The sequence below is a fragment of the Ranitomeya variabilis genome, chromosome 1 (genome assembly GCF_051348905.1).
Source record: "Ranitomeya variabilis isolate aRanVar5 chromosome 1, aRanVar5.hap1, whole genome shotgun sequence".
Classification (NCBI taxonomy): Eukaryota; Metazoa; Chordata; class Amphibia; order Anura; family Dendrobatidae; genus Ranitomeya; species Ranitomeya variabilis.
In genome coordinates, this window is record NC_135232.1 from 252480454 (window position 1) to 252494525 (window position 14072).

General features: G+C 38.2%; 1 protein-coding gene across 2 annotated transcripts in view; it reads right to left on the minus strand.

Moving 5' to 3' along the window:
* The window catches only part of GALNT9 (polypeptide N-acetylgalactosaminyltransferase 9), a 657891-nt gene that overhangs the window by 377231 nt on the left and 266588 nt on the right, over positions 1-14072 (minus strand). For both annotated transcript variants that reach the window (XR_013223599.1, XM_077293342.1), the window contains exons 3-4: positions 6799-6965; positions 4142-4316 (exon numbers count right to left, since the gene is read on the minus strand). Coding sequence is in view for 1 of the 2 variants with exons in the window: in XM_077293342.1 (XP_077149457.1) it covers positions 4142-4316; positions 6799-6965 (342 nt within the window). In the remaining variant the exon portion in view is untranslated. The remainder of the gene's footprint in view (positions 1-4141; positions 4317-6798; positions 6966-14072) is intronic.

Genomic DNA, 14072 nt, shown 5'->3' on the forward strand with positions numbered 1-14072 from the left:
ATTAATATTTCAAGGAAATATTTCTGGCACTGCAGAATGTGACTTACGGAACATTAAGCCATACTCTAATGGGTGTAATAAGCTGTCGCTTCTAGGACATCCAAAGTAAGTAATTATCTCATTCTCAGCCTGCTCCTTCAGGCAACAGGCAACGTCATGTTCCATAGAGAGAATAAGGGGTAGATAGTGCTTCTGTCTGTTTTATTGTAATAGTTATTTAGAAACTAACTTGGAAAATGTCACTTAGGATGTTCTCCTTATTTACATATCACATAGAAACCTCCAAACTAATGGTCAGTTCATCGTTGGCTAGACTCAACATGGTATTGACTTGTAAAATTTACACAAATTTTTATATCCCCACCACATCCATACTCCAATCCCTTATTAATATTCAAATACACATTTATAGCTAAAGACTAAAGAGTAATGAGAAGGCGACCCGCACTTTGCATGTTCTCCTTCACTAGGAAGGTCAAATATTCTATGATAATGTTGTTCTTAATAAAGACAAAGCAGTTATGCCTCACCTCAAGGCAAGCAGATGGAAGGGCATATGTGGAGACCACCAGGGACCCTAACAGCTATCCAATGTTCCTCTCAATTAGTTTTCACACCTTGCTTTGTAACTTTGCAAATACACTTTTTATCTGCAATAACAGCTTTTTTTCAAGCGCAAAATATCTATTTCATTTGGTTGCCCGGGATTTTACAAACATGACTACTTTCTGCTGGAAACAGTACTATACCTGCCTACCTGCCCACTAGCTGTGATTGGCATTCCAGCGTAGCTTCATTGAAGTGAATGGAGCGATGCTGAAATTCCACAAACAACCCGTGTACTGGAGAGGTGCTGTTTTCTTTCTAAAAAAAAAATAATGAGTAATATTTTTATAATTTTGGAAAATCTTTTTAAAAATAAGTTGGTTCATTTTAATTCTACAAATTTGTACTCATTTTAGGTTTTTTTTTTTAACTTTAAAGAAAGCTATCATCAAAAAACTACCTAATGTTTAAATCAGGTTTTTTTAAAATATATTTTTAAAAACATTTTGTCAATTTTTTTTTCAGATTATGAGTAGAGTTGAGCGAATTTGCTCGGGTCCCTGCTTATTCGGCAAGCTATATTTTTAATAAAAAAAAAATTGTAATCTTGCAATTTTTACAGTTTCCACTGAGCTATTTTAGACTTCTTTCTGTCATTTCAGGAAGAGTTTTAAGCAAAGCTCCTTATTATCACAGGCAGGATTATAACTTCACCTCTATACATTAATGATAACACAGGATCCACCAATAACATTTGGTCACAGCTGATTCTACCCCTCTATCACAGTGACCTCTAAATGTTTCAATGTAAAAGATAGAGTCGAGGTCTGACCATAAATACAGTTAGTGTCTAAAAAATATCCAGTGGCCAGCGTGAAAATGGCAAGATTCCTTATTATTACTTTTAATATCAATTTATGATACAAAAAAATGGACATTTAGCACACAGAAACTGGTTTAAACATTATATCTTTTTCACTATATCTGTTTCTGATGACATCTTCTCTTTAAGTTTTTATTATTCAACTGTATTCAACCCCTTTTGAGCTTTTCAATACAAACACAGCCTTAATAATGTCCAAGTGACCTCAACCTATCTGGCAATGGAAAAACGAATGGTAATAGGCAGTATTCAAAGTGGAATTCGGTGGAGTGTACGGGTCTAATTGTGGACTCTTACAACAAGTAAATGTGCAAAAAAATTATATTTTTTACAACATGCATACTTTCTGAGGTAGATGCTTGTTTTTTAAATTTCTGGATTCATGGCATTTGTGATTTATATAAAAAAATATACATACATATGGCTTCTCTGCCTGTAAGCATTTCTTTATCTAACTGTAAAATGTGCAAAGGGCAAAAGGGTTTTATCCAAGCATAAAGAATGGAAAGATAAGGGGAATATTCTCACCTTGTGAGGTTGTGTGTGACACAACCACTATATAGCATAACTTCCAGCTTCTGCAATATCCAAAAAGAATCAATTTGTATAAAAAAAACAGGAACAATGGATTTCAGATGCGCTGCTGATTCCAAGATCCAAAGACAAATGGTTAAATGACAGAGTTGTGACCTGTTTCTGCCACCCCCTGAGATTGCCGCCTTTATTTTATTTTTTTTTAATATATTTAACCGCATGATTGTAACTGTGTCTCTTTTTATGTGGTGTCCTGAGGAAGGAGTCATTACTGACTTTGAAAAACGTTGATAATAAACCACTTTCATTTATCCATTAGTCTTCGGATCTTGGAATCAGCGCTGCATCTGAAATCCACTGTTCTTGTTTTTTAATATGTCTTTATCTCACCTAAATCTTTGAATTATTATTAGCTACACTCCCATTTTAAATGTGCTTCATCACTAGTTGTACAATACAATCCAATTTGGGCCATTTTCAGTCTCTATGTGAATGAGCTGTGCTCTCTGACCTCCTATAACATTGTGCTTCATGGCTGGGACCACATCTTTTATACCGGGTGTGATAGTCCCCTTTCAGTGGTTGCACTAGACCAGTGTTCCCCAACTCCGGTCCTCAAGAGCCTCCAACAGGTCTTGTTTTCAGGATTTCCTTAGTATTGCACAGGTGATGATTGCATCACGAGGACAGGCAAGCATTCAATCACCTGTGCAATACTAAGGAAATCCTGAAAACATGACCTGTTGGTGGCTCTTGAGGACTGGAGTTGGGGAACACTGCACTTGACCATATGATATGGTAGTCGCTGGGCATTATGGTAAAGTCCATATGTCCGAGTCTGATGTTATGAACCCACTCTGTGACTCTTCAGCAATGTGTGAAATGCAATAATTTTTTATGTTTTGGGCAATCCCCATGAATTGAATCGCAAACTGTTTTAATTCGTGGAGATATACAAATTTCAGGAAACTTGACTCCAAATCAACTATTTTCAGACAAATCATCATCAAAAACAAAAACATTCAATAATCAATCCCTATTATTAAGTTAGGAAAAGAACGATCAATATTCTGTAATGTGACATTCATTTATTAAATTTTATCTACAGAATGAAAATTCCATGTGTTAAATGAACTTTATACTCAGTGTTGGACTGAGTTGGCAAAGGCCCACCATTAAAATTGCCTCTGAAGGCCCACTGTTTAGCTACATGCAAATATTATATTACCTTTTCACTAATTTACATATACTTCTATGTAATAACAAGTCAGGGAGATTGTTGAATAAATGATGAGATGCTGCCTTTGTCTGTGCACGGTGAATCAAATGTATTCGGCCAACTATTGTTCATGTTGATCTATTTAAACTCGTGCTCATGAGAGTTGGATATTGTGCAGCTTGCAATATTGCACATATATATGAAATCTCCAACCTCATGAAAAACTTATATAACTACACTGATACAGATCTGGCAAAAATTAAGAGACCACTGCAAAATGTTCAGTTTTTCAGATTTTTCTCTTTATAGGTATATTTTTGAGTAAAATGTAAATTGGTCTTTTAGTCTATAAACTTCAGACAACATGTCTCCGAATTAATAGGTAATACATTTAGCATTTTTTTCGGACAAAGAAAAATGGTCAAAATAAAAAAACAGTGCTTTCAGACCTTAAATAAAGCAAAGAAAACAAGTTCATAATCATTAAGAAACAACAAAACTAATGTTTTAACTCAGGAACAGTTCAGAAATCAATATTTTGTGGATTAACCATGATTTTTAATCAAAGCTTTAATGTTTCTTGGCATGCTTTCCACCAGTCTTTCACACTGCTTCAGGCGCAAAAATTTTAGCAGTTCTTTGTTTGAGGGCTTGTGACTATCCATCATCCTCTTGATTACATGTTTACTTGTTTTTATTATGTATACCCGTCCTCGCATGTAAAGCGCCATGGAATAAATGGCGCTATAACAATAAATAATAATAATAATTACATTCCAGAGGTTTTCAATGGGGTTCAGGTCTGGAGATTGGGCTGCCCATGACAGGGTTTTGATGTGGTGGTCTCTTAATTTTTGCCAGAGCTGTATATCTCAGATTTCAAGCAATAAATATTGTACATATAACATAAAGATTGATGGGCTAACAACATGCATATTGATAGAACAGTGTGTCCTTACCACCCAGTGTTGAATTCCACATGAGCATCAAAAAATCCAACTATTGGTGCACTTGCTGCCTTCCATCCTTGTATCCGCGCTCGAATTAGTCCTTCCCGTCTGGTATTTCGAACTATTTTCACAAGTCCAGGGTATCTCTTATTCACATATTGATCCAAATTAAATTTCAGTTCAACTGTAACAAAGGAATGATTTATTTGGATAAATGTTACTGTAATCACACAGTTAATTTAAATGAAAGTTTAATTGATGTGTACCCTGATTGGGTCACGGTGGGATGGTATTTGTTATTTTTGTTTTTATTTTAAGTTCTGCTTCTTAAATGGTCCCAGAATGTGAATGCACATCTTTAAATAACACTTCTAACAACATATGCAGTGGCTCAATTTTTTAATGTGATTATCTAGCTAATTTATCAGGAATTGTGTTATTAGCCCCAAATAATCGGCCAAATGCTGCCACCTGTAATGCAAGTAGCAACACCCTATCTTGTAGGCTTGTTGTCCAAAGTGAGGTGCATTGAAAACTGGCTTCAAACACAAAAATGCTAGTTAGATAATGACTCATATAGACTGGTGAGAGATATGCCATTGCACCTCTGCTAAGTTTGGGGTGTAAATTCCAACTGGAAGAAAACTAAAGGTCCATTTCGATGAGTAGATAATTGTGTAAGCAATTAATGATACAAGTAATAATGATCTAAAATTAATATATTATAATTAATATAAGCATTTACATATAGCGGTAATCATGAAGGAAATCGATCTTATTCAATCATGTCAGCACTCGATTGAACGTCATTTACTTTAGTCACACAGATATTTGGTAGTGGAATTGTTGAAAAGAAAATGCAATGAAAAATATGTTTATGACTGCAACTGTAGCTGATCAATTTTCGGAACACAAAATTGGATCTATGCCTGATCAACCAATCAGAAGAGGTCAAGTGACTATAATTAACTTGCCTCCTAAAGCATTTTGGGAACCGTTGAACAAACCAACACATTCTATTTACATTACACCATCAGGCAGCAAGCAGCAATACATTTTTTGCTCACATAAACTTCTCCATGACTGATAAATGAGTTTTTAGGAGATGTAATTCGTTTGATCACACTACTTACATAGCATAACCATTATGCATGATGAGATGTAAGCATTTGAATTGAAGTGATTATCAGCTTCTCTAAATGGATCTTTACTATACATACAGATTATGCTTTGTTTTTTACTTAAATCTGCAATTTGACACATTTCCTTAATTGAAATCTAGATGTATAATTGTATTTCTGTCACAAAATGTACTGTTTTACCCAGAACCAAGGGTGGACACTTTACATTTCAAGTTAATTCAAATGCAAAGTTTGATTGTTTGAACTTTCCATAGATCAATTGTATGTTGGGCGGATTAGAATATTTTAGTATATATTGTTTCATCCCATCAAGGGCAACCCCTTTTATAAATGGACTATTTGTAGATCTTGCTCCCAGATGCCTCAGTAGATAATTCATTTTACAAGTAAAGTAGTGTCCATGGTTTGCTGTAACTAAAATGGGGCATTAATGGTGGCCATTCTGAGAAATGACTGTCCAAATAATACATGCAATACTCAAGTCTGCCAGGTCAGAATGTGCTCTTACAGTTACTTTCCATTCTGGATCAAAAAGGGGTCCAAAGAGGGGGTCCCTGCTCTATGCTGTCTACATATGCAGACAATCCCTTTAAATATTATCTTTATATCAATGCAATCTGAAGCTCAAGATTTTGATATATTAACATGATAACAACTAACACACAATAACAGTTGTCATTAGTCGTAAAATCTATGTTACCGGAAAAAGGAAGAAGAAAATCAATAGTCTACCGGGCAGAATTGCTGTAAGAGAACAATATTTTTATATCTGTAATAATAACAGCACGGGATAAAACTCCCTCAATTACATTTGTTAACAATTCCTGCTATTACAATATATGCAAAACTTGTGAAGCTGCCAATTTCAGAAATTATTATTTACTATTTGCATCAGGTTTATCATCTAACGTGCAAAAACATTAATTAAGTCTAGTGGTCTAGATAAAATCGGCATATCTAGTCCATAAATCTCAAGCTGAGCAGTGCTTTTTTTGCAATGACCATGGGACAACTTGAGACATTCTAAATTATGCTGAAGTGTCATGTCACTGAGAGCAATCTATTGCTTCAAGGTTTGATTTGCTATCTATTTCACAAAGTGGGACAGAGATGGCAGTTTTCTCTAAAGCAAAGAAAATATATTTTACCATTGCAGATAGATAAATAGATAGATGGAACTTTACATGGCAAAGTGACTTTTTTTCTTTCCATGATAGACAAACTTTCCAGACAGACAGCTACAAACAGATAGACATATAGAAAGACAGACAGACACACACACATAGAACAACAGATAGATTTTTTCCTTCCGTGATAGATAAACCAACTTTCTAGACAGACAGGCAGACAGACAGACAGATATAAAGATAGATAGATAGATAGATAGATAGATAGATAGATAGATAGATAGATAGATAGATAGATAGATAAATAGATAGATATACATTTCTTAGATCCAGGCATAATATTGCATACTCCATATATTCATAAGAAAGATAGTTTGTCTTGTATGGTTTCACCTACCATTGTCACTGTTGTCATCTACAAGGATGACCTCTTTAAGTAGATGTGAAGGTGTGTGGTTGACCACACTGTGTACCGAGCGTAGGATGACAGACAAAGCTTCATTTACAAAAATAAAGACCACGGCAATCTGAGGCAGGTCATCTGGATAATTCATCTGTTTACACCTGTAAATAAAAAAAAAGAGAAGGTCACTCTGAGATCTGTACTATTTACACCCAATGCAAATGCCTTTAGACAAATACGTGTGTCAAGACTTGAGGTGTACAAATAAAAGCTTTAATTACATGACTTTTCCGAGAGCAGGAAAATTCAATAAATGCTTATCTCATATTTATGCATTATCGCTCATCTAATTTCTTAACCATTTCTCACTCGTGTTTTTACCAAAATACCTTTATGTCTTGCCTTCACATCATTTTTAAAGAATGTAGTCTTCTCTACCAACTTAACCTTGAAAAAGACTGACTTTTCTTTTAGTTTTGACCAACTAATATATCTTTCTCTTGTTCCTTCACTTCCCCCCTTTCTTCAAGGTTTCCACTAGCAGCTATAATTAAAAAAATCTCTTAACCCCTTAACGACCGCCGATACACCTTTTAACGGCGGCAGTTAAGGGTACTTAAACCACAGCGCCGTTAATTAATGGCGCTGTGGAAAAAGTGAATAGCGCCCCCCAGAGTTGGATTTTCTCTGGGGTCTCAGTTACCGGGGGTAGCCGAGACCCCAGAGAACATGATTTGTTTTTTTTTTACCGACCCCCAGGTTGTGATCGCCGGTAATTAACTGTTTACCGGCAGTCGCAAAAAAACCAAACAAACGCGATTTCCCATTTAATTTCTCTGTCCTCCGATGTGATCGCACATCAGAGGACAGAGAAATGGGGTCCCCAATCGCCCCTCGATACTCACCTGTCTCCCCCGGTGCTCCTCGTGGCTCTCGATGGGCACCACCATCTTGTTCCGGCCAAAAAACGGTGGGTGCATGCGCAGTGCACCCGCCGGCCGGCACCCGGAAGATCTTTGGGGGAACATGATCGGGGTTGGTTTTTACCGACCCCTGTTTTGCGATCGCCGGTAATTAACTGTTTACCAGCGACCGCAAAAAAAAAGCGATGTGTAATTCTCTGTTCTCTGATGTGATTGCACATCAGAGGACAGAGAAATAGGGGGATTCAGGGACCCTGTTATACTTAACGGTGTCCCTGGGTCCTCCTGTGTCCTCTCCTGGCTGCCAGCTTCTTCCTCCGGTAAGAAAATGGTGGGCGCATGCGCAGTGCACCCGCCATGATCAGCCATCCGGCAGCTAGAGGAGTTGGGGCTAAAATTAGGGTTGGGGCTAAAGTTAGGGTTAGGGTTGGGGCTAAATTTAGGGTTAGGGTTGGGGCTAAAATTAGGGTTAGGCTTAGGGTTGGGGCTAAATTTAGGGTTGGGGAAAATTTAGGGTTAGGTTTAGGGTTAGGGTTGGGGCTAAATTTAGGGTTAGGGTTGGGGCTAAAGTTAGGGCTAGGGTTGGGGTTGGGGCTAAAGTTAGGGCTAGGGTTAGGGTTAGGGTTGGGGCTAAATTTAGGGTTAGGGTTGAGGCTAAAGTTAGGGATAGGGTTTGGATTAGAGTTGGCATTAGGGTTATGTTTGGGATTAGGGTTAGGTTTGGGATTGGGGTTAAGATTAGGGTTGGGATTAGGAAAAAAAATATTTTTTATTTTCACGACTCTGCATTATAAACTTCTGTGAAGCACCTGGGCATTCAAAGTTCTCACCACACATCTAGATAAGTTCCTTTGGGTTCTAGTTTCCAAAATGGGGTCACTTGTGGGGGGTTCTACTGTTTAGGTACATCAGGGGCTCTGCAAACGCAACATTACGCCCGCAGACCATTCTATCAAAGTCTGCACTCCAAAACGGCGCTCCTTCCGTTCCGAGCTCTGCCATGCGCCCAAACAGTGTTTTACCCCCACATATGGGGTATCAGCCTACTCAGCATAAATTGCACAATAAATTTTGGGGTCCAATTTCTCCTGTTCCCTTGTGAAAGTAAAAATTTGGGGGTGAAAAAATAATTTTTGTGGAAAAAATTATTTTTTTTATTTTCATGGCTCTACATTATAAACTTCTGTGAAGCAGTTGGGAGTTCATAGTGCTCACCACACATCTAGATAAGCTCTTTGGGGGGTCTAGTATCCAAAATGGGGTCACTTGTGGGGGGTTTCTACTGTTTAGATACATCAGGAGCTCTGCAAATGCAACATGACGCCCGCAGGCCATCCCATCAAAGTCTGTAATCCAAGCGGCGCTCCTTCACTTCCGAGCCTCAATGGGTGCCCAAACAGTGCCCCCCCACATATGGGGTATCAGCGTACTCAGGACAAACTGGTCAACAGATTTTGGGGTCCAATGTCTCCTGATACCCTTGAGAAAATAAAAAATTGCTGGCTAAAAAATCATTTTTGTGGAAAAAAAAAGGATTTTTTATTTTCACGGCTCTACATTATACATTTCTGTGAAGCACTTGGGGGTTTAAAGTGCTCACCACACATCTAGATAAGTTCCTTAAGGGGTCTAGTTTCCAAAATGGGGTCACTTGTGGGGGGTTTCTACAGGTTAGGCACATCAGGGGCTCTCCAAACGTGACATGGCATCCGATCTCAATTCCAGCCAATTCTACATTGAAAAAGTAAAACGGCACTCCTTCTCTTCCAAGCTCTACAGTGTGCCAAAACAGTGGTTTACCCCCACATATGGGATATCGACGTACTCAGGAGAAATTGCACAACAACTTTTGTGGTCTAATTTCTCCTGTTACCCTTGTGAAAATAAGAATTTGTGGGCGAAAAGATCATTTTTGTGTAAACAAATGCGATTTTTTATTTTCACGGCTCTACTTTATAAACTTCTGTGAAGCACTTGGGGGCTCAAAGTGCTCACCACACATCTAGATACAGGTCCTTCTCAAAAAATTAGCATATAGTGTTAAATTTCATTATTTACCATAATGTAATGATTACAATTAAACTTTCATATATTATAGATTCATTATCCACCAACTGAAATTTGTCAGGTCTTTTATTGTTTTAATACTGATGATTTTGGCCTACAACTCCTGATAACCCAAAAAACCTGTCTCAATAAATTAGCATATTTCTCCCGTCCAATCAAATAAGTGTTTTTTAATAACAAACAAAAAAAACATCAAATAATAATGTTCAGTTATGCACTCAATACTTTGTCGGGAATCCTTTGGCAGAAATGATTGCTTCAATGCGGCGTGGCATGGAGGCAATCAGCCTGTGACACTGCTGAGATGTTATGGAGGCCCAGGATGCTTCAATAGCGGCCTTAAGCTCATCCAGAGTGTTGGGTCTTGCGTCTCTCAACTTTCTCTTCACAATATCCCACAGATTCTCTATGGGGTTCAGGTCAGGAGAGTTGGCTGGCCAATTGAGCACAGTAATACCATGGTCAGTAAACCATTTACCAGTGGTTTTGGCACTGTGAGCAGGTGCCAGGTCGTGCTGAAAAATGAAATCTTCATCTCCATAAAGCATTTCAGCCGATGGAAGCATGAAGTGCTCCAAAATCTCCTGATAGCTAGCTGCATTGACCCTGCCCTTGATGAAACACAGTGGACCAACACCAGCAGCTGACATGGCACCCCACACCATCACTGACTGTGGGTACTTGACACTGGACTTCAGGCATTTTGGCATTTCCTTCTCCCCAGTCTTCCTCCAGACTCTGGCACCTTGATTTCCGAATGACATGCAAAATTTGCTTTCATCAGAAAAAAGTACTTGGGACCACTTAGCAACAGTCCAGTGCTGCTTCTCTGTAGCCCAGGTCAGGTGCTTCTGCCGCTGTTTATGGTTCAAAAGTGGCTTTACCTGGGGAATGCGGCACCTGTAGCCCATTTCCTGCACACTCCTTTCCACACCAGACTCAGTCCACTGCTTCCTCAGGTTCCCCAAGGTCTGGAATCGGTCCTTCTCCACAATCTTCCTCAGGGTCCGGTCACCTCTTCTCGTTGTACAGCGTTTTCTGCCACATTGTTTCCTTCCAACAGACTTACCATTGAGGTGCCTTGATACAGCACTCTGGGAACAGCCTATTTGTTGAGAAATTTCTTTCTGGGTCTTACCCTCTTGCTTGAGGGTGTCAATGATGGCCTTCTTGACATCTGTCAGGTCGCTAGTCTTACCCATGATGGGGGTTTTGAGTAATGAACCAGGCAGGGAGTTTTTAAAAGCCTCAGGTATCTTTTGCATGTGTTTAGAGTTAATTAGTTGATTCAGAAGATTAGGGTAATAGGTCATTTAGAGAACCTTTTCTTGATATGCTAATTTATTGAGACAGGTTTTTTGGGTTATCAGGAGTTGTAGGCCAAAATCATCAGTATTAAAACAATAAAAGACCTGACAAATTTCAGTTGGTGGATAATGAATCTATAATATATGAAAGTTTAATTGTAATCATTACATTATGGTAAATAATGAAATTTAACACTATATGCTAATTTTTTGAGAAGGACCTGTAAGTTCCTTAAGGGCACAAAAAACTAAGAGACAGCACCACAATGGATGGTGAAAAAATAAGAGCTTACATTTATTCTGCCTCCTGTAGCGACATTTCGGTCAACAGACCTTTATCAAGCGCTTGATAAAGGTCTACACAAAGGCATCAGCTATATATTACTAAACCAAAAAATCGGCGACTCAATCATAAATATATCAAACCTAGGAGAACCGTGAGTCAAAAATTGTTGCCAGTCATTTTCATATCAAAAAATACTAATATTTATTAGAAATACAATCAGAGATCATAGTAAAATATTACCACTTATATAAAGGTGACATAGTGATTACATCCATACGTGCAGTGGTGAACTGGCGATGACGGCACGAGACATGTAAATACCTATATGTGCAGATTTTATTGCAGTTAAGTGTACTAGCAACCAGCTGCCGCAGATCGGCAGTCCAGCAAAAAATTGTATAAAGTGCAAAACGTGCTACAGAGTAAGCCGAAAGCTGCAATGTACACAAAATGAATGAATAAGGAGCATTATTTACCCATGTGGGATAATGTGAAGGTCTCGTCCGGCACCCAGTCACGTACCCCAACGCGCGTTTCGCGTTTGAACGTTTGCCGCTTCCTCAGGGGGCTTGATAAAGGTCTGTTGACCGAAACAGACAAGGAAGCAGAATAAATGTAAGTTCCTATTTTTTCACCATCCATTGTGGCGCTGTCTCTTTGTTTTTTGTGGTCTTGATAGTGTCCGGGATGGGCTCCCTGGTTTTGGACGTGCGCCCTTGTGTCCGCTGAGACCTTCAATCTATGTATAAAAGAGTGCGGTTTTGACTTTCTTAAGTTCCTTAAGGGGTCTAGTTTCCAAAATGGTGTCACTTGTGGGGGGTTTCCACTGTTTAGGCACATCAGGGGCTCTCCAAACGCGACATGGCGTCCGATCTCATTTCCAGCCAATTCTGCATTGAAAAAGTCAAACGGCGCTCCTTCTCTTTCAAGCTCTGCGGTGTGCCCAAACAGTGGTTTACCCCCATATATGGGGTATCGTCGTATTCAGGAGAAATTGCACAACAAAATTTATTGTTAAATTTCTGTTTTTACACTTGTGAAAATAAAAAAATGGTTCTGAAGTAAAATGTTTGCAAAAAAAAGTTAAATGTTCATTTTTTCTTCCACATTTTTTCAGTTCCTGTAAAGCACATAAAGGGTTAATAAACTTCTTGAATGTGGTTTTGAGCACCTTGAGGGGTGCAGTTTTTAGAATGGTGTCAGACTTGGTTATTTTCTATCATATAGACCCCTCAAAATGACTTCAAATGTGATGTGGTCCCTAAAAAAATAGTGTTGTAAAAATGAGAAATTGCTGGTCAACTTTTAACCCTTATAAGTCCCTAACAAAAAAAAATGTTGTTTCCAAAATTGTGCTGATGTAAAGTAGACATGTGGGAAATGTTATTTATTAACCATTTTGTGTGACATATCTCTCTGATTTAAGGGCATAAAAATACAAATTTTGAAAATTGCAAAATTGTAAAATTTTTTGCCATATTTACATTTTTTTCATAAACAATCGCAAGTAATATTGAAGAAATGTTACCACTAACATGAAGTACAATATGTCATGAAAAAACAATCTCAGAATCAGCAGGATCTGTTAAAGCGTTCCAGAGTTATAACCTCATAAAGTGACAGTGGTCAGAATTGTAAAAATTGGCTCGGTCATTAAGTACCAAATAGGCTCTGTCACTAAGGGGTTAATAATGATTACTTTCCAATTTACTTGCACCTTATACCCCAGCTCTGAAATCATCAACAACCCTTCACTAAGGACATGACTTTCTTCTCTCCTCTTTATCTGTTTTTCACGCTGCAATACTTCTCACCACTGTGCATCTTTACTCCTGTGGAGCTCACTGCATCTTTATCTGTCCAACAAGCATTGAGCCATTAATAACCCTTACTTCTTCACAACTTTATAAAAATAGAATTATTCATAAAAAGCACCTTTTGTATCCGCCATGTAGTTGTACATTTTAAGCATCTTTAGCAAAAACTGCTTAACTCATGAATCTGTCCATGTTAGGCCTCATGCACGCAACAGAGCAATTTACAGGGGTCTCTACAGAGTAAGGCAAGGTTCACACATTCAGTGTTTAGTCAGTATTTTACATCAGTCTTTGAAGGTCAAAACCAGGAGTGGGACAAATAGAGGAAAAGTATAATAGAAACAAGTCACCACTTCTGTATTTTTCACTCACTCCTCATTTTGGCTTACAAATACTGAGGTAAAATACTGACCAAATACTGAACGTGTGAAAGTGGCCTTATACAGAGTCCCTGAGGCTCCATTATATTATGCTATATGCACGCCTTGTGATGTTATATATTATGTGGTTCATGCAGTACAGTATTACAGAACTATTATCCTCTAGAAAATTCTTTAAGTACAAATAGGTAATCAATTTATCATTTATTGAAGCATGTTGCATCGTTTTGTGCATGTAAAAATAAAAAAAACCTCTGCGCTTCCTTTTGATGCCGCTTTTGATATTTAAATGAAGCGTTATCATAGGTCAAAGGCTGCTGTTACTGCCACAGCCTTGACCCATTTGTCAAATGAAGCACCATCAGTAATTTTTGTTTCAGTAGCTGGGCTGGGCTAGTGCTTCCTCTGTCACTGTGCGATGTGCACAATTACAGGATGCTTTCTTGCCGGCTTAGATCAGTAGTAACGAGCTGGCAGTAGAGCGCACT